This window comes from Phascolarctos cinereus, unplaced genomic scaffold (genome assembly GCF_003287225.1).
Source record: "Phascolarctos cinereus isolate Bilbo 61053 unplaced genomic scaffold, phaCin_HiC Scaffold_5;HRSCAF=322, whole genome shotgun sequence".
In the NCBI taxonomy this organism is placed as follows: domain Eukaryota; kingdom Metazoa; phylum Chordata; class Mammalia; order Diprotodontia; family Phascolarctidae; genus Phascolarctos; species Phascolarctos cinereus.
Window position 1 is genome coordinate 236,984,720 of NW_027555958.1, and position 25,490 is coordinate 237,010,209.

At 36.5% G+C, this 25,490-nt stretch overlaps 1 protein-coding gene across 1 annotated transcript in view; it reads right to left on the reverse strand.

Moving 5' to 3' along the window:
• The window catches only part of DNAH8 (dynein axonemal heavy chain 8), a 419,266-nt gene that overhangs the window by 216,587 nt on the left and 177,189 nt on the right, over positions 1 to 25,490 (reverse strand). The window contains 7 exon segments of the mRNA XM_078155390.1: positions 355 to 527; positions 1,141 to 1,365; positions 9,117 to 9,278; positions 9,710 to 9,814; positions 18,747 to 18,849; positions 22,634 to 22,797; positions 24,225 to 24,378. Coding sequence (XP_078011516.1) covers positions 355 to 527; positions 1,141 to 1,365; positions 9,117 to 9,278; positions 9,710 to 9,814; positions 18,747 to 18,849; positions 22,634 to 22,797; positions 24,225 to 24,378 — 1,086 coding nt within the window.

Below are 25,490 nucleotides of genomic sequence, written 5' to 3' on the forward strand. Positions count from 1 at the left end.
GCTCACAGGCTGTCTCAGTACACTTGGATGTAGGTCATCCAGGACTTAGGGCTTGAACTCAATGAACTGATTAAATGCTTTGGTATCACTAATCCTTTCTTCGCATTCATTCTTCAGAACTGACATTCACTGACATATTCTTGTTTTGGTTTTCTGTGACTAAGTTTGTTTTGTTACCCTGTATATTTTGATATCTTTCTACATTATACAAATTAATTTTAAATAACAATTCCAGTTATTCCACTATTAAGACCAGCAGTTCATAAGCAATACTTAATGTATACCCCCCAAAATTCATAAACTGCAAAAATTCTGTTAAATCTAACTATGAGATCACACAAAAGTGCCTTTTACCTATCCGTTAAGGGAGTAATAACTAGACGATCAGTACATCCAAGAAACTCATTCTGATAGACAAAATCAACATCTGTAATGGAAACTACAGTTTGGTCCAAATCTTCCTTAAAATAAAATCTGCTCTGCTTTAGCCATTCAAAATCTGTAGGTGATTTGATATGCATTTTTACCTTTAAAACACAAAATATAAAAGTTATTGCATTACAATGTCTTGTTTCATAAATGCTTGAGCAATCATACTAAATTTAAGAATTCTGTGTTGGGTTGTCTATCTAGTCTAGCAGATTATGACACCAAGGGATATCTGGTAGAAAAGTATGACTGTCCTCTTTTTGGTCTTCATCCGAAGGTTATATATATGCCCAAAATATTGTTAATTTCCTTTAGCAACTTGTTAGAGAGGTAGGGAAAGCTGGATAAGGAATTTTAGTTTTAGCTCTGTCATGATCTACTAATGGAAGAGCCTTTGGTGATGTACTTGGTAGATGGTTCACATCTTCTGCACTCTGAAATTTCTAGACAAGGGGTTTAGCAATTGTCTTCCATGGAACCCAGAGGCTTTACTTGCATTCTTTAGGAAATTGCTAGTTTCAAATGGTATTTTGAAAATGGAATTGGGCTCTGGATATTTTTCTCAAATTAGTATTTTCACACACATATACACATGACAGTTAAAAAAGAAAATGAGACATATAAAATAGGGACAAAATATATACAGCTACAATATTGTTTATTGTCATATACATTAAGGTTTTTTTTAACTTTAAGAAACTTATACTTTACCAAGTCATCAAAAATATCTCTCTGGTGTACGTGGATAGTAATTAAGGTTTCAAATTTCACTCTATCAAACTTGGTTAGATCATGAGTTGTCTGACCAATGAGAACATTTAAAATATCCAAAAACTTCTGATTGGTCACTTGCATAATTTTCCTGTCATCTTTTGCATTATTTAAGGCATCTTCTGCATCATGTGTCCACAACATTTGAATTCCCAGCAGTCCTACCTAGAGATCCAAATATGAAGAAAATTACGTAATATTTATAAACAATGAAGAAACAATTTATGAACAATAAATAAAAAGTTTATTTAGTAATCATCTATCCTAAATGTAAATATTTTTCCCTCATTTAAGCCAAAACACATATGCCATCTTTGAGGCTACTTATTTTGCTCAGGCCTTGGGGCCTAAGGTACTGATTAGGCTGCAGGGAAGTTGATAGTTTTAAGCATAAGCATAGATAGCTCTTGGTCATGGAGATCCAAATGGGGATAGCCTAAACTAGGGGTGGGGAACCTGCAGCCTCCAGGTCACATGTCACCCTCTAGGTCCTCAAGTGCAGCCCTTTAACTGAATCCAAACTTTACACAACAAATCCTCTCAATAAAAGGATTTATTCTGTAGAACTTGGACTGTCAAAAGGCTGCACCCAAGGACCTAGAAAGCCATCTGTGGCCTGGAGGCCACAGGTTCCCCATCTCTGGGCCCTAAACATCTCATCAGGGAGCCTTATACAATCATCAAGAACAAACAATAGCTCTTTGTATTTTAACAACTATTTATTCCTGTTCAAGCTAGAGTTGTTATTGATTTGGAAGAATCCCATAGACAGGTCATAGAAAGCTGTATTTGTATATCTTTGCTGAGTGTTTGTATAATCTCTATTGGAGGATTTTAAAATTATTTAGTTGATTCAATCTATCCAGACTGTGAACTTATATTGGGGCTAGCCAATACCTGGCCTAACTCACACACAGCCAACCATACACACACACACACACACACACACACACACACACACACACAGCCAATCCCTAAGGAGAAAGAAACAAATAATATATGCTGGCTTAATGTTGTTAATTTATAATTTATAGATATGTATATTAGATGATTATCAATGAGCACTCTTTCATTTAGACTTATTTAGAAAGGAAAAATTGCTCATAGTCATAAAATTTTTAATTTTTAAAATTGGGAGAATACTAGAACCCCATTGTAACTACAAGCGGGGCTAGATTTTAGCTATGTCTTACAACATGTGACATTGTGTGTGGATAACATGACACTTTTTGTGTATGCCATGTGACATAGGTCACTTAGTTTATGTGTGGCTTCAATAAGACCATAAAATGGCAGTATATCATTCATTATATGACTTCTCCTGTGAAGGGGCACAATATCTGAATTATCCACCAGGCAGTGACTTTTTTAAGCCACTACCTCAGTTAACAATCTTTTTTTTTAAGGCAGTCCACTTAAAGTATTTTTAAACATTCCTTTTAAATTTTTCATGTATTTCTTTAATATTTTATTTTTCCCAATAACATGTAAAACAATTTTTAACATTCATTAAAAAAAAAATTTAAGTTCCAAATTCTAACCCACCCTCCTTTTCCTCCCCCTCATTGAGAAGGCAAGCAATTTGATTTGATATGTTATATATGTACAGTCATGCAAAACATATTCCCACATTTGTCATGTTGAGAAAGAAAACAAACCCAAAAAAACCACACAAGAAAAATAAAGAAAGTTAAAAAAAGTATGCTTGGATCCCCATTCAGTTCTCTCTGGAGATGGATAGTATTTTTCATCACAAGTCACTGGATCATTGTATTGCTGAGAATAGCCAAGTCATTCATAGTTGATCATCATACAATACTGCTTTACTGTGTACAATGTTTTCCTGGTTCTCTGCTCATTTCACTTTACTTCAGTTCGTGTAAGTATTTTCAGGTTTTTTGAGAGCATCCTGCTCATCATTTTTTATAGCATAATAGTATCCCATCACAATCCTATACCACAATTTGTTCGGCCATTCCCCAATTGATGAGCATCCCCTCGATTTCCAATTCTTTGCCACCACAAAAGAACTGCTATAAATATTTTTGTACATACATGTCCTTTTCCTTTTTTTTTTTTTGCCTCTTTGGGATACAGACCTAGTAGTGCTATTTCTGGGTTTTATAGTTATGCATGGGCATAAGTCCAAATTGCTCTCCAGAATGGTCAAATCAGTTCACATCACAACTCCACCAACAATGCATTAGTGTCTCAGTTTTCCTACAAAACCTCCAACATTTATAATTTTCCTTTTCTGTCATATTAGCCAATCTGATAGGAATGAGGTAATACCTCAGAATTGTTTTAATTTGCATTTCTTTACTCAATAGTGATTTAGAGCATTTTTTTCATATAACTATAGGTAGTTTTGATTACTTCTTCTAAAAATTGCCTGTTTATATCCTCTGACCATTTATCAGTTGGAGAATGGCTCTTATTTTTTATAAATTTGACTCAGGTGCCTACATATTTGAGAAAATAGGTCTTTATCAGAGAAATTTCCTGTAATTTTTTTCACAATTAGGATTATTGTGTATTTTGCTCCATCCTATTTCCCCCCATTTATCCTATTCTCTCTCCTTTTGCCCTCTCCAGTCTTAAAAGTGTTTTGATTCTGATGGCAATCTGCCATCCCTTATATCAGCACCCACTCCTCTTTCTCTTATCCACTTCCCCTCCTATTTTTCCCGTAAGGTAAGACAGATTTCTATATATATACAAATGAGTGTTTATGTTATTCCCTCTTTGAAGCAATTCCTATGAGAGTAAGGTTCAAGGATTCCCCTCCCCACTTCCCCATCTTCCTCTTCACAGTAAAAGCTCTTTTACACCTCTTTAATTTGAGATAATTTACCCCATCCTACTTCTCCCTTTCCCCTTCTCCCAATGAATTCCTCTTTCTCACCCCTTCATTTTAATTTTTTTAGATATTCATATTCACATCCAACTCACTCCCATGCCCTCTGTCTATGTATACTCCTTCTAACTGTCCTGATAATAATAAAGTTCTTAGGAATTACAAGTATCATCTTCCCATGTAGGAATGCAAATAGTTTAACTTCATTGGATTTCTTGTGATCTTTCCTGATTACGTTTTTATGCTTCTCTTTAGTCTTGTTTTTGAAAGTCAAATTTTCTATTCAGCTCTGGGCTTTTCATCAGGAATGCTTGAAAGTCCTCTATTTCATTAAATATCAATTTTCCCCCTGAAGGATTATACTCAGTTTTGTTGGGTAGATGATTCTTGGTTGTAATCCAATCCCCTTTGTCCTCCAAAATATCATATTTCAAGCCCTCTGAACCTTTAATATAGAAGCTGCTAAATTTTTTGTTATCTTGACTGTGGCTCCACATATTTGAAGTGTTTCTATTTTTTCCTTGACCTGGGAGATCTGGAATTTGGGTGTAATATTCTTGGGAGTTTTCACTTTTGGCTTCAGGAGGTGATCAGTGGATTCTTTCAACTTCTATTTTACCCTTCTAGAGTATCAAGGGAGTTTTTTTGTTTCTGTTTTTTTTTGGATAATTTTTTTGGCAAGGCAATGGGGTGAAGTGACTTGCCCAGGGTCACACAGCTAGTAAGTGTCAAATGTCTGAGGCCAGATTTGAATTCAGGTCTTCCTGACTCCAAGGCCAGAGCTCTATCCACTGCGCCATCTAACTGCCCCCTCCTTGATAATTTCTTGAAAGATGTTATCTAGGCTTTTTTGATCATGGCTTTCAGGTAGTCCAATAATTTTCAAATTATCTCTCCTGGATCTATTTTCCAGGTCTGCTATTTTTCCAATGTGATATTTCACATTGTCTTCTTTTTTTCTCTTTTGATTTTGTTTCTTGATGTCTCATAAAATCATTAGCTTCCACTTGTCCAATTCTAATTTTTAAGTAATTATTTTCTTCAATGAGCTTTTATACCTCATTTTCCATTTAGTCAATTCTTTTAACAGATTTCTTTTATTCAGTGAATTTTTGCATATCTTTTTCTAAAATTTTGCCAATTCTCTTTTCAAGGAATTCTTCTCTTCAGTGAATTTTTGTATCTCTTTTAGCATTTGGTATATTCTGTTTTTTAAGGTGTTATTTTCTTCAGAATTTTTTTGTGCTTCCTTAAACAAGCTGTTGATTTTTTTCATGATTTTCCTGCATCTCTCTCATTTCTTTTCCCAATTTTTTCTCTATATTTTTAAAAAGCTTTTTTGAGGTCCTCCAGGAATTCTTTTTGGGCCTGAAACCAATTCTCATTTTTTATTTGAGGGTTTGGATGCAGCAGTTTTGACTTTGTTGTTTCTTCTTCTGAGTTTGTACTTTGCTCTTCCTTTGTCACCACGGTTAACTTGCTATGGTCAAGTTCTTTTGTTGTTGTTGTTGTTTGCTCATTTTCAGTCTATTTCTTGACTTTCAACCTTATTTTAAGTTGGGCTCTGCTCCTGGGGTGGAGGAGGCTCTGTCTGAAGCTTTAGGATTTTTGTATAGCTCTTTTAAGAACTAGTTCTGGGAGTCTGTAAATTTTCAGTTCTTCCAAGTTCGTATGATCTAAGAGGTGTGTTTACTACTCTTCTGGCCTTTAAATGACCACAAGCACTCTTTCCCACCCTGGAACTAGGGTTCCCACTCCCCTTAGGCCACAAGCTCTGTTGTGCTAATGCTCCTTCTCACCCTGGGACTGCCACCCACATCTGCATATAGGCAATACAGTCCTGCACCCAGTTCTAGCTAACAAAGGGAACCCTGTAATCTCCTTCTGAGCAGTTGTCTGATCCCTTTACTAGCTTTGGGCTGAGAGCTCTGGAAGCCACTGTTGCATTGCCTGTGTTGGACTATGCTCCATTTTCACCCTGGTGTGAAGACCTTTCCTGATGACCTTCTAGGTTGTCTTGGGCTGGAAAACTGTTTTACCCCATCCTTTTGTGGGTTCTGCTGCTCCTGAGTTTGTTTTGAGGCATTATTTTTAAGTTGCTTTGGACAGGAATTTGGGAGAGCTCAGATAAGTCTCTGCCATTTCTATGCCATCTTGGCTCGACTCCCTCTTATTCTACTCCAATGCATGTATAGTCTCCCAAAAGGCTGCAGGTCCATACAGTGACCACAAGGGGCTCATCAGACTGCAAATGCTTAATTAAACTACTCATCCATCCACCCCTGACCTCACATTGAGATGTACAACTTCAAAGAGTGATGTTAACCACATGCAGCCTTTAAACTAGGTGATATGAAATACTGCTCAAAAATATTTAAAAGAGTAAATTTATGGCATCTTACATCTGGAATTTCCCCTCTCAATGATCTGCACATTCACTGGACACAGGCACTTAATAAGCCCATTTTGACTACTAAACATAGCAAAAAGAAAGGTTGAAAATACCTATATCAAGCTTGAACATTTCCCCAAACCTTCTCTCATACTCACAAATCATGAAAGTTTAAAAGAAGGAAGTGTTTGTCTGGAACTCATTTCAGGATCAGGAACTACATCAGAAGGGAGCAAGGGAAGTAGAGTGGAAAGAGAGCCATTCTCCCCTCTCTCTTATTAGCAGAAGGTATGTTCAACAGTTGTCAGCCCAGGCCACTGTGGATTTGCCTCCATTGCACAGAGCTCTGCCCTGTGGGTCTCTAGGCACCATAAATTTTGAGAGCATTGGCTTCTCCAGTGCTTTTTCCTCTCATCCTGATCCTGAGTAGGTACAGTCTTTGGCCAAGATAGCAACAATAATCATCAGCTACAGTCACACCACAGTCTCAATCTCAAAGTTTTAGACCTACAGAAGCCATCACTTCCAGTTCCCAGTCCCCTGGCAGGCAACTAGGGGGACCAAAATGCAATGACAGGGTAAACTCACATTTTAGCCTATCACAGTAACAGAAAGCCAGGCCACACACAGCCACAAGGAAGTTAGTACATCAAGAGCAGCAGTTCCTAATTTCCTGAAGCCGCACATAGTAAACTGGAAGTCTTTCAAGGGAAGAACAACAAAAAAATTTAACACCCATGTATGCCTGCACTCAGATCTCTTCACAATTATACTCCCCCTTGTCAAAACTTCCAGGAGTCCTCAGTGAATTAACTTCTAGCTGTTTGGAATAGGGCACGATGGAAGAAAAGTGTATCCCTCCATCTCTCCACCTCTTGGCTTTGGTTAGAACAAGTTTTAGGAAAGTGGACCCCAAAAGACATGTAACTAGACTGATGAAGCCACTTTCTATCGTTCACAGGGCAGAACCTGGATTCAAAACTGATACTCCTTCACAAGAGAGAAACATCTACCTTGGTAGATCTAGCAAGAACTTAAAGTGTAGAACAGATGATGACTTCTTCAAGAAGTCAGAAATGTAAGTGTGGAAGATTATAATATATGACATAATTAGACTGGAAGTAGTAAGTGGAGCTTAAAGATAGTCTGAGGGCTTTGCTCCTAGGTCTTATTTTTTCTCTTCTCTTTGAGGACAGAATTGGCTTCAGTGGGTTTTGCCACTCTTCTCTGGCAACTGCATTGGTGGCCTAGTATGAGTATCTATCAATAATCCATTTCTCTCCTCTTTTCAGAAACATTTAGTATGTATTCTTGGATCTTCAGAGTTCTTGAGAACTATAGTCACAATTTATAGAAGTCATTTTTGGGGGGATGGATTAGTATGCTCATTCCTGAGCTGGAAGTTTTCCTGAAAGTTCACATACATCATAATCCTTACTATCTCCCTCTTACTTATTTGTTTTTTTTTAATTAAAATGTTTTTTAAAATTCAATTTTATTTTTAGTTCCAAATTCTCTCCTTCTCTGAACCACTGAGGAGGCAAGAAAAACAAAACTCATTAAAATATGTATTGTCATGTGAAACAAATTCTTGTATTAGCTTTATCCAAAAAACAAAGAGAAAGAAAGAAAAGAAAATACACTTTAATCTACACTCTGAGTCCATTAGGTCTTTTTCTGGAGGTGGGCAGAATGTTTTCTCATGAATCATGGTTGCTCATTATGTTGATCAGAGATCCTAAGTCTTTCAAAGTTGACTATCAACATTTTTGTTAGTTCTCCTGGTTCTGCTCACTCCACTTTGCATCCTACTGACTCTCTTATGAACAAAATTGTTTACTCAGTGCAAGTGGGAAGCGCTGCAGGCCTGTACCAGAGTGGTGGCTGTGTGAGGGGAGAGGTGTCTCAGTGGCTAAACCCAATGATTTTCTCCACCCACATTGTCCTTGGCTTCTCTGCAGCATACACACTCTCAGATACTTTCTCCTGGCTGTCCCAATGCCTGTTTCACTGTTCTTCTTAGTGTCCAGTGCTAGGGCATCATCTTCTTAGCATGACGATTGTCAGGCCCCTCTTTCATGGGCCTCTTTGAGTGTGAGGGCACCAGGTCTCTGATCTAAGTCTGTTTCTGTTTCCTTTCTAAACTCTCTCACTTGATGATCTCCTTAATAGAGATGTCATAGGATGAACCCAACATCATGAGTTCAAGTATTTTCTTTACACAGATGGCTCCAAAATTTACATCATATTTATATCACACCATTGACTGCCTTTTGGTCATCTCTTTTTACAAATCTGCCTTTTCTCCAAACTTCCCCATTTCTATTGATGATATGGCCATCCCTCAAGTCACCCAAGTTTTTAACCTCAGTCATCCAAACTCCTCAGCCTGGCAGTACTGTCTTCGACAATTTGGCTGCAATGCAACTTCCAAGCCTTATTTACTGTTACTTTCTTTCACGAGTCTTACATTACATCCTGGACTGCTGGCTAGTTTTCAAACTTGATATTCAATGTCCTAAATCTCTGAATTCATATAAGACTTCTTCATTCCATGACAGATATGATGCCTATAAGCATAGCTGCAAGGTCACACATACTACAAATGTATCATATCTTTTCACATAAATTTATATGTACAATTATTTTAAAATGTTGTGTTCTCACCTGTGCTGGAAAATGGAATAGGAAAGGTAAGAGTAGGAAACCAGTGTCACTAATTTGATAGTATGCTGATCGAATGACATTGTGCAGTGAAGACATTTGCACTCTTAACAACTCTAGAAGCCAAATCTCCACTGGACCTTTGGCCATGACTGGGGTATCCAACTGAAAAAAAATTAATGAATGCTTATTACAAACAAGTTATGTCATATTGGTAATTTGTGTATTACAAATTCAGCAAATTAATTCAAACAGTTCACAAGCATTGTGACAATCATGTTAGGAAACTGAATTTAATTCTTCATATCAAAATAGTTAAAACAGCAATAGATGTGCAATTTTAGAGATTCGAAGCAACCTTAATGATCTTCTAGTACAACCTCCTCATTTTATAGTTGAAGGCACTGAAGCACAGAGGCACTATGTGCCCAAGGTCACATAGCTAGCTAGTGGGAAAGCTAAGATTATACTCTACCTTTATATTGCTCAATGACTCTCTACAACTTTTTCTATGTTTATTTGATCTTTAAAACATTGACAACAATAAAATCAATAATTTCATCAATAATAGTAACATTTTAAGGAAACCAAATTACTTGAATTTTTTCTCCTTCTCTTGATATTACTGCTAACATCTGATCATAATCCTTTGCATGAAATTCCACTTCATTTATGTTATCAGATACTGCAGGTAAATGTGGCTGAAAAATAATGAAATATTATGCAGAACAATAAGCAAAAATATCACCAATTATTTTGCAAAATTATTGAGATACTACCAAAATAGGGTTCAAGTCTGTTTCCAAAAGAAGATCCAACTGTACCATTTCTGCAACTTATCTCACAGATAAATCTGGGTCTCACTTTCTTTTCTGGATATATCTCTACATTGCCCAACTTTCCGTTTGCTTTCTCTTTTCCTACATCCTTCAAAAAATTGTATAAGATGAAATGGATAAGTATGAAAGTCATATTTAAGGCTGCCAGACAAGGAGCGGTCTCACTACTGATATGACAGGGGAAATACTGGAACACGTAATTGGCTGTTTCTTCTACCTCCACTCATCCAGATTCAAACTTTTTGGGGGAGTGAAGAGGGAAAGTGGGAACCACCCTAATATGACTCCACTTTAGTGATATGCATAAGGCAAATAAGGAGGTTTCACATTCTATTCAGAGTAGAGACTGGTAAGGTGGGGGCAAATGTACTGCACCAGTAACAGGTTAATTGATAACTTTTAATTTATTTTCATTTTTCCTATAATCTGCAGGTTTTTAGAATAGGAAATAGAATAAATTTTATAATAAACATAATTTACTATTTTTCTTCACTTCTTTAACTTTCAAAAGGTGAATCCTTGACTTTTAGAAGTGATGCCAAGATGATTGAGGAGAGAAAGCATCCAATCTCTCCCAACATTTCCCTCCAAACAACTTTAAAATAATGCCTCCAATGAGCACCAGAGCCAACAAAAGATCAAGGTCATCAATTTTTACAGCACCAAGACAAATTAGGAGGACAGAGAAGTTTGGGATGTTGGGACAAGAGTCTATTTGGTGGCAACACCAGCAGGGGGCCTTGGAGGTGGCAACACCAGCAGCAACAGCAGTTACTTTGGGAGCTCTCCGAGGTGGCAACACCAGCAGCAACAGCAGTTACTTTGGGAGCTCTCCAACCAGAGATAAATAAGGAGATCTAACAAATGACCAGAAAGAGACTACAGAAGATCTTCATGCTAGCACTGGGTGCAGGACCAAACACTGTTTGGCAACTCCATTGCCTACACCCCCTTTTGAATCACAGTTCCACTGCTGAGAGTAGTGCTTCCTGGGAGCAGGGGCACTGAGGAACAGTATCAATTGAGGTCACAAAGGAGTAGTGATGACACTTTTCCTCGGATCAAACCACCTTGGAAGCACTAAGAACTTCCAAATCCCAAGAACTAACTCTAAAAACAACAGTATGAAAAAGCCTGAAGCTTAGGACACTGCTCTTTCCATCTCCATCCTGAGTCGTTGTTGTTATTTAGTCGTTTCAGTAGTACCCTATTCTTCATGACCCTATTTGGGTGTTTTTTTTTGTTTTGTTTTGTTTTTTGACAAAGATAATGGAGTATTTAAGATTAAGTGAATTGCCCAGGGTCACACAGCTAGCAAGTGTCTGAGGCCAGATTGGAACTTGGGCCTTCCTGACTTCAAGTCTGGTATTCTATCCACTATACCACCTAGCATCCAAGAATAGAGTCCAACTTTAACACAAAGTTAAGGTCAAGAAATAGGCTGGAAAAATGAGCAAACAAACAAGCAAAAACCTAACCATAAATAGCTCATAAAGACAGGGAAGATCAAGGCACAAACTCAGAAGACAATGATGTCATAACAGCTACAAGGAAAGCCTCAAGGAAAAATGTGACATAAGCCCAACAAGAATTCCTGGGAAAGATAAAAGTGATTTTCAAAATCAATTAAGAGCAACAGAGGGAAAACTGGGTAAAGGAATGGGAGTGATGCAAGAAAATTATGAAAAGACAATTAACAACTTGGTAAAAGAGGTGCAAGAAATACTGAAGGAAAACCAAAATTGGCCAAATGGAAAAGGAGGCACAAAATTGCCAAACAGAAAAAGAGGTATAAAAGCTCACTAAAATAATTCCTTAAAAATTACATTTGGGCAAATGGAAGCTAATGATTCCATGAGACTTCAGGAAACTATAAAACAAAGTCAAAAAATGAAAAAGTAAAAGAAAATGTGAAATATCTCATCAGAAAACAACTAACCTGGAAAACATATTGAGGAGAGATAATTTAAGAATTTCTGAAAGCCATGATCAAAGAAAAAGCCTAGATATCCTATTTCAAGAAATTGTAAAGGGAAACTGCCTCAATATTTTAGAACCAGAAGGCAAAATAAAGTTGAAAGAATTTACCACTTATCTACTGAAAAAGATCCCAAAATGAAAACTCTCATGTCAAAGAGAAAATACTTCAAGCAGTCAGGGAAAAAAAACACCCTCAAAACATTCAAACAGGGAGCCACAGCCAGTATTACACAAAATTTGTCAGCTTTCACGTTAAAGGATCAAAAATCTTGGAATATGATATTCCAAAGAGAAAGAATTATAACCAAGAATAACCTATCCAGCAAAACTGAGCATAATCTTTCAGGTGAAAGATGGATATTTAATGAAATAGAGGGGTTTTCAAGCATTCCTAATGAAAAGACCAGTGCTGAATAGAAAAGTTGACATTCAAACACAAGACTCAAAAGAAGCATATAAATGTAAACATAAAAGAGAAACTTTATAAGACACTCAATAAAGTTAAACTGTTTACATTCCTATATGGGAAGATGATACATGTAACGCCTAAGGACTTTATTATTATTAGTGTACATAGAAGGACTTAACATAGACAGCACAACAGTGAGTTGATTATGCTGGGATGATCTCCAAAAAATGGATGGATGAGAAAGAGAGACGCACTGGGAGAAGGGGGAAGTAGAAAATTATGTCACATAAAAGAGGTGCATATTCTCCAATTATCACCCTTTCATCTTCAACTCACCCTGTGCCCTCTGTTTATCTATCTGTCTATAGATACATATAATTTTTTCCCTCCAACTACTCTAATACTGAGAAATGCCTCATGAGTTACAAATATCATCTTTCCATGCTGAATGTAAATAGTTCAAACTTAATAAGTCTCTTATGATTTGTCTTTCCTGTTTACCTCTTCATGTTTCTCTTGAGTCTTGTATCTGAAAGTCAAATTTTCTGTTCAGCTGTGGTCTTTTCATCAAGAATGCTTGGAAGTCCTCTATTTCATTGAGTATCCATTTTTTCCCCTGAAGGATTATGCTCAGTTTTGCTGGGTAGCAATTTTCCTCAAATGGAGGGGGTAATCAGAAGCAAACACTTCTGAGGAGGGATAGGGTCAAAAGAGAGAATAGAATAAATGAGGGGCAGGACAGTATGAAGGGAAATAGAGTTAGTTTTTCACAGCATGTCTACTATGGAAGTGTTTTACATAACTGCATATGCATGGCCTGTAGTGAGTTGCTTGCCTTCTCAATGAGGGTGGGTGGGGAGGGAAGAAGGGAGAAAATTTGGAACCCAAAATTTTAAAAACAAAAGTTAAAAAAAAGTTGTTTTTACATGCAACTGGGAAATAAGATATACAGGAAATGGGGTATGGAAATCTTTCCTGCCCTACAGGAAAATTGAAGGGGAAAGGGCTAAGAGAAGGGGGAGGAGAGACAGAAGGGAGGGCAGATTAGAGGTATTCAAAATGCATGCCATTTTGGGATTGGGGGAGGGATGAAATGGGGAGACAATTTGGAACTCAAAATCTTTTGGAAGTGAATGTCGAAAACTAAAAATAAATTAATTAATTTTAAAAAAAAGAAAAAAAATTGCTGGGAAAACTGAAAAAGCAATTTGGCAGAAACTAAGTATAGACTAACATCTCATACTGTATACCAGGTCAGAATGAGTAGATGCTTTAGATTTAAAAGAGGATATAAGCAAAGTAAGGGAGAATGAGAAATTTCACCTGTTAGTTCAATGGATAAGGGAAGAATTTCTGACCAAACAAGAGGTAAAAAGGGTCATGGGAAAAAACAGATTTTAATTACATGAAATTTAAAATATTTTGTATAAACAAAACCAATAAAGCCAAAATCAGAAGGAAAGCAGGAAACTTGGGGAAAAAATTTACAGCAAGTTTCTCTGATAAAGGCCTAATTTATGAAATAAAATAAAGAGAACTGGGCCAAATTTATAAAAATAAGAGCCATTCCCCAATTTATAAATGGTCACATGATATGAACAGGCAGTTTTCAGAAGAAATTGAAGCTATCAATTGTCACATAAAAAAATGTTCAAAATCATTTTTGATTAGAGAAATGAAATTAAAACAACTCTGAGGAATCACCTTACACCCATGAGATTGGCTAACATGACAGAAATGGACAGTTATAAATGCTGGAGCAGATGCGGAAATACAGACACTAATGCGCCATTGGTAGAGTTGTGAATGGCTCCAAAGAACTATAACATTGTGCATGCTCTTTAACCCAGCAACACCACTACTAGGTCTGTACCCCAAAGAAATCATAGGAAAGGGGTAAGGACCTATATGCACAAAAATATTTATAGCAGCTTTTTTGTGGTGGCAAAGAATTGGAAACTGAGAAGATGCCCATAATTGGGAAAAGGCTGAACAAACTGTGGTGTATAACTGTAATGAAATACTATTGTTCCGGAGAAGGGCCAAGATGGAGGAGTAAAGGCAGTCACTTGCCTAGCTCTCCCCTAAACCGCTCCAAATACCTGTAAAAAATGACTCTAAACAAATTCTAGAGCAGCAGAACCCACAAAAATACAGAGGGAAACAAATTTCCAGCCCAAGACAACTTGGATGATCGACAGGAAAGGTCTGTTGTACAGGAATGGAAGAGAAGCACAGTTCAGTATGGGCTGTGCCAGCAAAGACATGGGCTCAGCAAACCCAGATCAGGCCTCAGGGGACTGAATCAAGGGGAACTGTAACAGTTTCCAGACTTCTTAACCAACAAACGCCAAAGACAACTTAGAAGGTCAGTGGGAGAGGTCTGTTGGACCTGTATGAGAGAGGAGTGCAGTCCAACCCTGGCCATACTGCAGCCCTGGGGCAGCAGCCACAATGGCACTGGTTGCTTTCAGAACTCTTGGCCCAAGATAGTGGGGGGATCAAGTGGCTGATCAGAGGGGAACTCTAGGGAACTCTTTGCTGGCTCTGAGGCCGGATTCTCTTGCTTTAGCTGTGCCTGGATATGGGTAGCAGTTCTGGGTGGTGGTCCTGGGACAAGGAGGAACGCCAGTGTGGTGGAGCTTGTGGTAGTGCAGAGAGAATCCTCCTCACAGTTCTAAGACAGAAAAGAGTGTCTGTGGATACTCATAGACCAGAGCACAGGCGAGGAAGGGAGTAAATACCTCTCCTTTGATCATACCACCTTGGAGGAACTGAAAATTTATGGGTCCCTAGAAGTATCTCTGAAAACAGTTGCACAAAACCCCTGAAGCTTGGGACAGTACACCCTCCACACTGAAAGCAGAGCCTTGCCTTAACAAAGAGTTAAAAAGTTAAGTAATTGACTGAGAACATAAGCAAATAGCAGAAAAAACCTCAAGACTATAGAATCTTACTTTGGTGACAAAGGAGATGAAAACATACAATCAGAAGACAAAAAAGTCAAAGCTCCTATATCCAAAGCCTCCAAGAAAAATATGACTTGGTCTCAGGACATGGAAGAGCTTAAAAAGGATTTTGAAAATCAAGTAAGAGAAGTAATGGAAAAATTGGGAAGAGAAATCAGAGTGATACAAGAAAATTATGAAAAACAAGTCAACAGCTTGCTAAAGGAGACCTCAAAAATGCTGAAGAAAATAACACCTTAAAAAATAGACTATACTATTGTGCTATAAGAAATGATGAGCAGACTGACTTCAGAAAAACCTGGAAAGACTTGTATGGTCTAACGCTGAGTGAGGTGAATAGAACCAAAAGAATGTTGTACACAGTAACAGCCATGTTGTGTAATGACTAATACTGATAGACTCAGCCCTTCTCAGCAATGCAAGGATCCAAGACATCTCCAAAGGCCTCATGATGGAAAACGCTATCCACATCCAAAGAAAGAACTATGGAGTTGGAATGCAAATCGAAGCATTCTATTTGCTATTTTTTTTCCTTCTATTGTGTTTTGTTTCCTCTTTCTTGTGGTTCCTCCTATTGGTTCTAATTCTTATTTACAACATCACCAATGTGAAAATATATTTAATAAGAATGTATACGTATAGCCTATATCAGATTGCACACCGTCTTAGGGAGATGGGGGGAATTTAAAACTCAAAAGTTTATGGAGATGATAGTTGATAAATCAAAATAAATTAATAAATAAAAAAAATAGACTAGAAAAAATGGCAAAAGAGGTCCAAAAAGCCAATGAAGAGAAGAATGCCTTAAAAAGCAGAATTGGCCAAATGGAAAAGGAGGTCCAAAAGCTCACTGAAGAAAATAATTTCTTAAAAATTAAATCAAGAAATGAAAAATCAAGAAATTATAAAATAAAACCAAAAGAATGAAAAAAAATAGAAGACAATGTGAAGTATCTCAACAGAAAAATAACTGTCCTGGAAAATAGATCCAGGAGAGATAATTTAAAAATTATTGCTCAAAGCCATGATCAAAAAAAGAGCCTTGACATCATCTTTCAAGAAATTATCAGGGCAGCTAGGTGGTGCAGTGATAGAGCACCAGCCCTGGAGTCAGGAGGACCTGAGTTCAAATCTGACCTTAGATATTTGCCAGCTAGCTGTGTGACCATGGGCAAATCACTTAACCTCCACTGACTCAAAAAACAACAACAGCAGCAGCAACACCAACAAAAACAAAACCCATTACAAATGTGGATAGTGAATAAAAACTAATTTCTACAGTGACCATGTCCAAAAAATATGGGGCAGCTAGGTGGTGCAGTGGATAGAGCAACGGCCCTGGAGTCAGGAGGACCTGAGTTCAAATCTGGCCTCAAGACACATGATACTCACTAGCTGTGTGACTCTAGGCAAGTCACTTAATCCCTATTGCCTTGCCCCCCCCAAAAAAAATCAAGGAAAACTGCCCTGATAGTCTAGAACCAGAGGGTAAAATAGAAATTGAAAGAATCCACTGATCACCTCCTGAAAGAGATCCCAAAAGGAAAACTCCTAGGAATATTATGGCTAAATTCCAGAGTTTCCAGATCAGGGAGAAACTATTGCAAGCAGCCAGAAAGAAACAATTCAAGTATTGTCGAAACACAATCAGGATAACACAAGATTTAGCAGCTTCTACATTAAGAGACTGGATTTGGCATATGATATTCCAAAGGTCAAAGGAGCTAGGATTAAAACCAAGAATCACCTGCCCAGCAAAACTGAGTATAATCCTTCAGGGGAAAAATAAACATTCAAGGAAACAAAGGGCTTTCAAGCATTCCTGATGAAAAGACCAGAGCTGAATAGAAAATCTGACTTTCAAATACAAGACTCAAGAGAAGCATGAAAAGGTAAACAAGAAAGACAAATCTTAAGGATTTATTAAAGTTGAACTGTTTACATTCCTACATGGAAAGATGATATTTGTAACTCATGAGGCATTTGTCAGTATTAAGGTAGTTGGAGGGAATATACATAGCCAGAGGGCACAGGGTGAGTTGAATACAAAGGGATGATATCTAAAGAATAAAATTAAGGTGTGAGAGAGTATTATACTGAGAGAAAAGAAAGGGAGAGGTAGAATGGGGCAAATTATCTCACATAAAAGAGGCAAGAAAGAGCTTTTACAGTAGAGGGGAAGAAGGGGGAAGTGAGAAGGAATGAGTGAACCTTACTCTTATTGGATATGGCTTAAGGAGGGAGTAACATACACTCAATTGGGTATGGAAATCTATCTTACCCTACAGGAAAATAGGGAGGAATGGGATAAGAGAGGTGAGCAATGATAGAAGGCAGAGCAGATTAGGGGAGGGAGAAATCAGAAGCAAACACTTTTGAGGAGGTACAGGAGCAAAGGAGAGAATAGAATAAATGAGGGTGGGATAGGATGGAGGGAAATATAGTTAGTCTTTCACAACATGACTTCTATGGAAGTGTTTTGCATGACTACACATGTATAACCTATATCGAATATCTTGCCTTCTCAATGAGGGTGCATGGGGAAGGAGGAAGCAAGAGAATTTGGAACTCAAGGTTTTAAAAACCAGTGTTAAAAATTGTTTTTACATTCAACTGCTAAATAAGATATACAGGCAAAGGGGTATAGATATCTATCCTGCCCTACAGGAAAATAGAAGGGGAAGGGGATAAGAGAAGGGGGGGGTAGCAATAGAATGGAGGGCAGATTGGGGGAAAGGGTAATTGAGAATGCATGCCTTCTTGGGATGTGGGAAGGGGAGAGATGGAGAGAAAATTTGGAACTCAAAATTCTGTGGAAGTGAATGTTGAAAATTAAAAATAATTAATAAAAAAATAACATTAAGGTCTATAATCTACCAAAAAAGAAAGAAAGAAAGAAAGAAATACTATTGTTCTATTAGAAATGATGAGCAGGATGGTTTCAGAAAAACCTGGGCAGATTTATATGATTAAAGTGAAATGAGCAGAACCAGGAGAATGTTGTACACAGTAACAGCAATACTGTAACAATGATTAACTGCAGAAGACTTAACTACTGTGATCAATACAATGATCCAAGATAATTCCAAAGGACACATGATGAAATGTTTTCTTCAGAGGGAGAACTGAGGAACTCTGAGTGTAGACTGAAAAAATACTTTTTCACTTCCTTTATGTTTCCTTCTATTTATTGTTGTTGGGGTTTTTTTATAGCATAGTTAATACGGAAATATTTTGGATGACTTCACACATATAACTGAAATCATATGCTTGCTCTCAAAGTGTAGGGGAGGGGCAGGAAGAATTTGGAACTCAATTTTTAAAAAATGAATGCAAAAACATGAATAAAAATTAAAAATACACAAAAAGATAAATCCTTTTTTTTCTCTTTGGTTAGATAGCGTAAAAAGAAATTTAATAAATGATGAGAGCATACTTGTATAGTGTGGGAATCACTTGCTTGTCCAAGAATTTCCAGGAGAACTGGATCAGATACAAAGAAGAATCTGGGAAACAGGAGTCGTTTCTTCTCCAAATATCTTAAAATATAGGGAAATTCATGTTACCAAGTGTTTTTTTAAAGCTCATTATGCTATTCTTTCAAATAACTTTTATCTTTTAAAAACATAATTGTCATGTCTCAACAGATAGTTCCCCTTTCCAGAACTAAAAGATATATCTTTTATAACAACGAAAAAGAAAGAGAGGAAAAAATGCATTTCAACAAAACTAATCAACACATCTTCTAAGTCTGACAGCCTATGTATGTATATTCCCCTGCCTCTGCAAAGAACAAAGAGGTAAATTTTTGTCTCTCTTTTTAAATGTCATACTTGCCATTATGATTAAACAGCATTTACTTAAGTGCCATGCTTGCCATTATGACTGAACAGCATTTACTTAAGTGCTATGCTTGCCATTATGATTAAACAGCAGTTACTATTTTTTAAAAATTGTTCATTTGTATCACCATATTTTTCAATTATTAAGACTAATATTAACATCTATTTATGTGAAATGTTAGCTTTCCAATGAGACAACAGCAAACATTTATACATTTAGTACCCATTTTTCTCTGAAATGCCCCCAAATGCACTTCATACAGAAAGGCAAAAAAGACGATACTCCTTTTTTTCTATCCTATACTCATAACTGATATCCAACAAAGCCAAAAAACCTAGCCAACCAGTAAAAGAAAGACTCTGCTTTAAAGAGCTTAGCATTAAGTTTTTCCATTTCTTGTCTTTCTGTTTGTCTCTTTCCTAAATTCATACTGTTTCCTATTTCTAGTTGGTTCAGATCAAGCTGGGACCATGGTGACTTAAATCAGATTGAAGGTTATCAATAAATTTTCTTGAGTTTAGGGATATACTCTGTGATTCACTTATGTCTCTCTATAAATCAAAGTCTGTCAAGTGCTGCTTAATACCTGTCAACTGGACTGTTAAGTAGTTGCTCCCTCTCTCTCTCTCTCTCTTATTAGGGTAAGAATTATTTATTTAAGCCATCCCAATCACAAGCAAAATGATAAAAGGTCAGCATATTTGTCACTATGTGATGCAAGTGAACTTAAGGTCCTATATGATTTTCTGTTCCACATAGAAAGAAAAGGATAGTCAAACTGCTGCTGTGGTCCCCCAGTGCTTGATTAGTATGGTCAAAGTTTTCTTTACTCCTCCTCATACCCAGCTGGGAAAGGTTTGACGTGATGGTTATAAAACAGAGCATGGTTTCCATCTCCCCATGGGAAGGGCTTGGTTCGGATGCAGGGGGTAGGGGACAAAGTCGGGCTGTTCCTGAGGCCCCTGTGACTTCAGGTAGGCAGTCAGCATGCCAACCGCCACCTCAGGGAGCGCAACAAAGTAGGTCAGCATCCTCCACAGGAGGCCCCAGCCCTCCTCACTGTGGGCGTTGCTGGAGAGCGACTGCCTTGGAGAGGCGTGGGTCTGGCCCAGCAGTACCAGCAGCCCACCATCGCCATTACAGTATCTTCCAACAATCTCTCTCTCTCTTTCTCTCTCAACAAAGAAAGTGATATGCAAAAGAAAAACCAGACTCCTATAATTCTGCAAACTAAAAATTGTCAGTATTATGACATGAATTGGAATTTTAAAAAAGACATCATAGCAATTAAAGTTTTTTCAAAAAATTATTTAAAACTGAAATACAGAATAAGAAAAGAAAAAGAAACATATTATAAACTTAAATACAAAGTAAGAAAAGAAAAAAAAAAACATTGTCATATGCACAGAACACGAGAGGATTCAAAATATACAGCAATAAATTTCCATTCCAAGAAAGCCATATAATAAACACTACACATTATGTTCAGAGCTGTCCATCTTTTCTTTGCTTCCTTTTGAGTTTTCTTTTGTTCTCTGTTGTGCACTTATTACTTTGTTCTTTTTTCCCTCTGTGTCCCCCCCCAAGAAGACACAATTAAGCACAGATATATATTTACATATACGCACATATACACATACATATATGTACACACATACACACATATATATGATAGACATACATACACTTAAATACAAATACACATACCTAGATATCTATAATCATACTCATATATAGACATATATATTCATATGCATCTATGTAAGGCTATACTAGTACAGAGCAATGAAAGTTAACAGGGACTTGGGGAGGGGTGGGAAGAACAAATAATGGAGGATGAATACAAAAGTAGGTCACAAACTCGTAACAATAGTGTCAGAATTAGTAAAGCTCAGAATGAGCTAGTAAGTAAACTGATGAGAAAAGTTAAAAACAACAAAAAAGCCTTTTTAAAAAAAAGTATGTTAAGTTTTTTCATCTGTGCACCAATCACAAGAACAAATAGATCTTTTTCCTTTCTCAGTCCCTTGGGAATAGCAGGTCTTGGACATCTGCTTTAGAATAGTGCAACAGATCCAACCATCCAAATATGAAATTGCAGAGAGGAAACCTAATCATGGGACTACAGCCTCTTCTGTTACTAGCTCATCTAGTAGGCCTAAGTTGATTTTATTAAGTTTTATTTATTTGCTTACACTTCTTTTTCAGAGGAATCAGTTTTCCGTAGCTCCTGTGCAAAATAAAGAGGATTTAATTTTGAAACTGTGATAATTTATATAGACAATGGTTTCATTAGCTCAGTATTGCTTAGGGAACTTCTGAATGACACCTATTTCTGTTTACCTTTACAGTAAAGTTTATTAAATTCCAAAATTGTAAGTCTCTCTCATGTAGTCATTTCCTAAAACCTGTGATTCAAACCTGAGCACTGATGCACCTATCACACTGCATTAAAAGCAACAGGCTGAATTCAATGAGATGAAATTTAATCAGAATAAATGCAAAGTCTTACACATGGGTTGAAAAAATCAGCTGCCCAAGTCAAAAATGTAGAAGAGGTATGGTAGACAACAGTTTATTTGAAAAAGATCTGAGGGTTTTAATGAGCTACAAGCTCAAGAGTATTCTACAGTATGATGTGGCAGTGAAAAAGACTAATATCAGATCTTAAAGTACATTGAGAGAGACATAGTAAGTATCCAGAAAATAGGAAGCTGATGGTTCCACTGTACTCTGATTTGTTAAGATCACATTTTGAGTATTTTGTTTAGTTCTGGATGCCACATTTTAGCAAAGACATCAATAAACTTGAAAATTTCCAGAACAGGGCTACAAGGGTGTTAAAGGGTGTATGTTCAGATTATGTACCATGAGAACCACCAGAAAGACTTGTGAATGGTTAGTTGGAGAAAAGACTGGGGGAAACATGACAGCTGTTATCACATATTTACTTTGAAATAAAAATTTTCCTCTTAATTCTGTTTTCTTTGCTTTATGGATTTTTTTTTAAAGGCACTGCATGCAATTTAGTATCTGAACTTTCAATTTATTTAAGTGGTTGAAAGTATTTTAATGACACTGTATGAAGAGTTGATCCAGTTCTACTGTGTGATTCTTTGAAGTATTCTTAAATTCTAGTGCTTCTAGCATTAAAGTATTGTCATGTGAAAAAGGAATTTTATTTGTTCTACTAAGTTCCAGATTTTGGATCTAGGAGCAATGGGTAGCGTCCACAAAGAGATAACTATAATCTTAACATAAGGAGAAGAACACAAAATCAGAATGTACTGCCTTGGGAGAAAGTAAATTTCCCTTCATTATAGGTTTTAAAGCAAAGGCCGAATGGACACTTCTTAGATATGCTTTTGAGAAGATGCTTGGTCGTGTGTGGATTGAACGAGATGGTTTCTGAGGTTCCTTCCAACTCATTTATAATTCTGACATGGTAAAGGTATATTTGAAATAATAACTTGTACATACCCTGTAAGTGATTTCTGACATACATCCAACTGCTCATGTAAATGAGGCAAAAGTTGTCCCATAGTTTCATCTCCAACACAACAACTAATTACATTAGGATTCTCATGAGCTCGCTGCATTATTTTTATCCATGACTTATCAATATTCTGAAAACGTTTTGCTTCCTAAAAAACAAAAACATTCTCTTTAAAGACTGCTACTTCGATAATTTGATAATCAAAGTGCTTGTTAGAACTTCATGACTTTTCTCCAAATTAGTATCTGAACTTTCAATTTATTTAAGTGGCTGAAAGTATTTTAATGACACTCTATGAAGAGTTGATCCAGTTCTACTATAAAGCTTAGAGAGAATAGCTTTTTGGAAACAGGGCCTTAAAACAATTCAGTTCAAGAGTTCCCAAAGCAAAAGCATCTCTTATTTTTATGCAGAAAGAACATTTAATTTATGAGAAGAAGATAGGTTTCTTCCTATCGTGAAAATTCACCTTATTAATTTATGTATCCCATTGAAAAACGATAACTTTGATTTGGTCAAAAAAAAAGTAAAACTCTTAAAATTGGTATAAAATTATATTCATTACAAAAGAAAATTGGAGATACTAGGGGCATTCTGAATTTGTTTGTTTTAAAGTTTTATTGGTGCCTTTTGCTTTTATGCCAGTCATTTCCTGATATACACTCTTCCTAACATCCTTTGAAACAACATCAATAAGCAAAAGCACAGATAACAGATTTCATAATGATGCTCTCTATTTCTTTCTTATCTCTCTACTGAGAAGAGTAAGTGTATTTCATTATTTATTCTCTAGGACCAAGATTAATCAATGCAATTAATCTGAGTTCAGTATCTAAGTATAGCTTATACGTATGTACATTGCTGTACCATAGTCATATATTGTTCTGTGTGCAGGCCATTTCGAAAAACATTTTTTCATCATTTTCAATACACAAAATACCTTATCTATAGACTTAGCAATTCAGGAAGGACATGTTTAATTTTTTGTTGATATAAGTTTTCTTTAATGGAGTACATTTCCTTTTAATGCAATCATGAAGATTGTCAAAAGAAAATCAATAGAATAATTTAAATTTTTTCTTAAAATAGTCACTCTCAGATTTGATCACAATCCATCTACAACTTAATAAACTATACAGCTAGCACACTGTCCTATTAATGCAGATTTTGTAAGCCCTCCAGCTTTACAAAATAGTCTGCATTAGCTGCTGTAGCCCAAAAATCACCTAGTGGTCAACTTTCTAGTGGTGGGGTCTTCCAAACTTAGCTGGGCTAATCCTTTAAGACACAAAACTTAGCCACCCTGCCAGTATTTAACACTTTTCCTGCCTTCTGGACCAGCCATTCTTATCATCAAGAATTAAAATAATTTGGTCAATGTATACAAGAAATAAAATCATTTAACACACCTTAGAGCCTAATGTAAAGGATCCAGGGAATCTAGTGTTTGGGTTATTGGTCCCATTTCTCTCTACTGGTATAAATAACTGAGAAATTTGCTGTATGAATTAGTGAATATTTCTGTATCTTTATACTTACTCCCAGTTATTCTATAAAGTTTTAGTATCCATTTACCTGAGGTAATTGTTTTGCAATATCTCCACCTACAAAAACAGCTTCAAGATAAACCCAAAGGTTTTGTACAACCAACCACTCTTCAATTATATCTGAAGAAGTTGACAGATTAAATATCCAATTCTGAATACTCTTTTTAAATGGAGCATTATACCTAAAAAAAATAAAATAACCTTTCAAAGATAACCAAAGAGCTACAACGGCACAGACAAAGTGAGCTAAAAGGAAGAAATAAGACTTTGAAAATTCTAAGGTAAAGCTTTTCAATTTTTAGTTTATTGTACATTATCCTAAAAGGCAATCTTAGAGTCAGGATAATGTGCATACAAGTCCTTCCTCTGACACTGACTAGTGGCAAGCCCTTGGGCAAGTCACAATCTCCCAAAGTCCTAGGCAGTTCTGCAAATAGTGCCAGAGCAGAGGCTGTCTTGCATTGAGCAAGGGAGTTTCCTCATTAGGAGATCCCTATACCAATGAAATAAGTATAAGTATGGTCTCCCACTTCTTCCCCCTGCACCTTCTAAAAAAACAACCTAAAAGGAAGGCTCCATCAAAGCATTTGTTGAGATTTTTAACTTCTTTGTGAGGGAAGTTTTGTTTTTCCATGTTATATAAATTTTTTTCTCTTTTCCACACCAAAAAGCACCTCCTAATTTGGGTGCTACTATTACCTCAAAGCTCCCAAGTAATCACAGTTACGCCTTCCACACTGTGACTTTCTCCATTGAGGTTTCAATAGATCACAGGTCAGAATAAAAAATTAAACAGGAGTTTTGGGGAAGTTTTGTGGAAGCCACAAATGACACATGAAGTCCAGCAAATGATACAGAAAAAGTTTAGAAACTCAGAAATACATAAAATATATGTGTAGTATTGTATAATATCAACATATTTTATCTTTTAATACTATAGTAATTTGGATTTCTTCTCTGGTATAAAATGAGGGCCAAAAAGTTTTATGCAAATTTTCAAGATCAAAGGGGTACCATGCCCCTAACCCCCATAATATGGAAGGGATAATTCTAAATTAAAAGCTATCTTCCTCTGACTTGTCATCATCCCTTGCTTCTTTCTCATCACATCTCCCATAAAGAGTGCTAGACTCTGGAATCTAGAGACCTAAATTTAAACCCTGCTCCAATAGTTATAGTGCAACCATAGGTAAATCATTTATCCTCTATAAGCCTCAATTTCCCTATCTGTTTAATGGGAATAATATTTCCACAACTGACTTTACAGGGTTAAAGCACTATATAAATTTACATT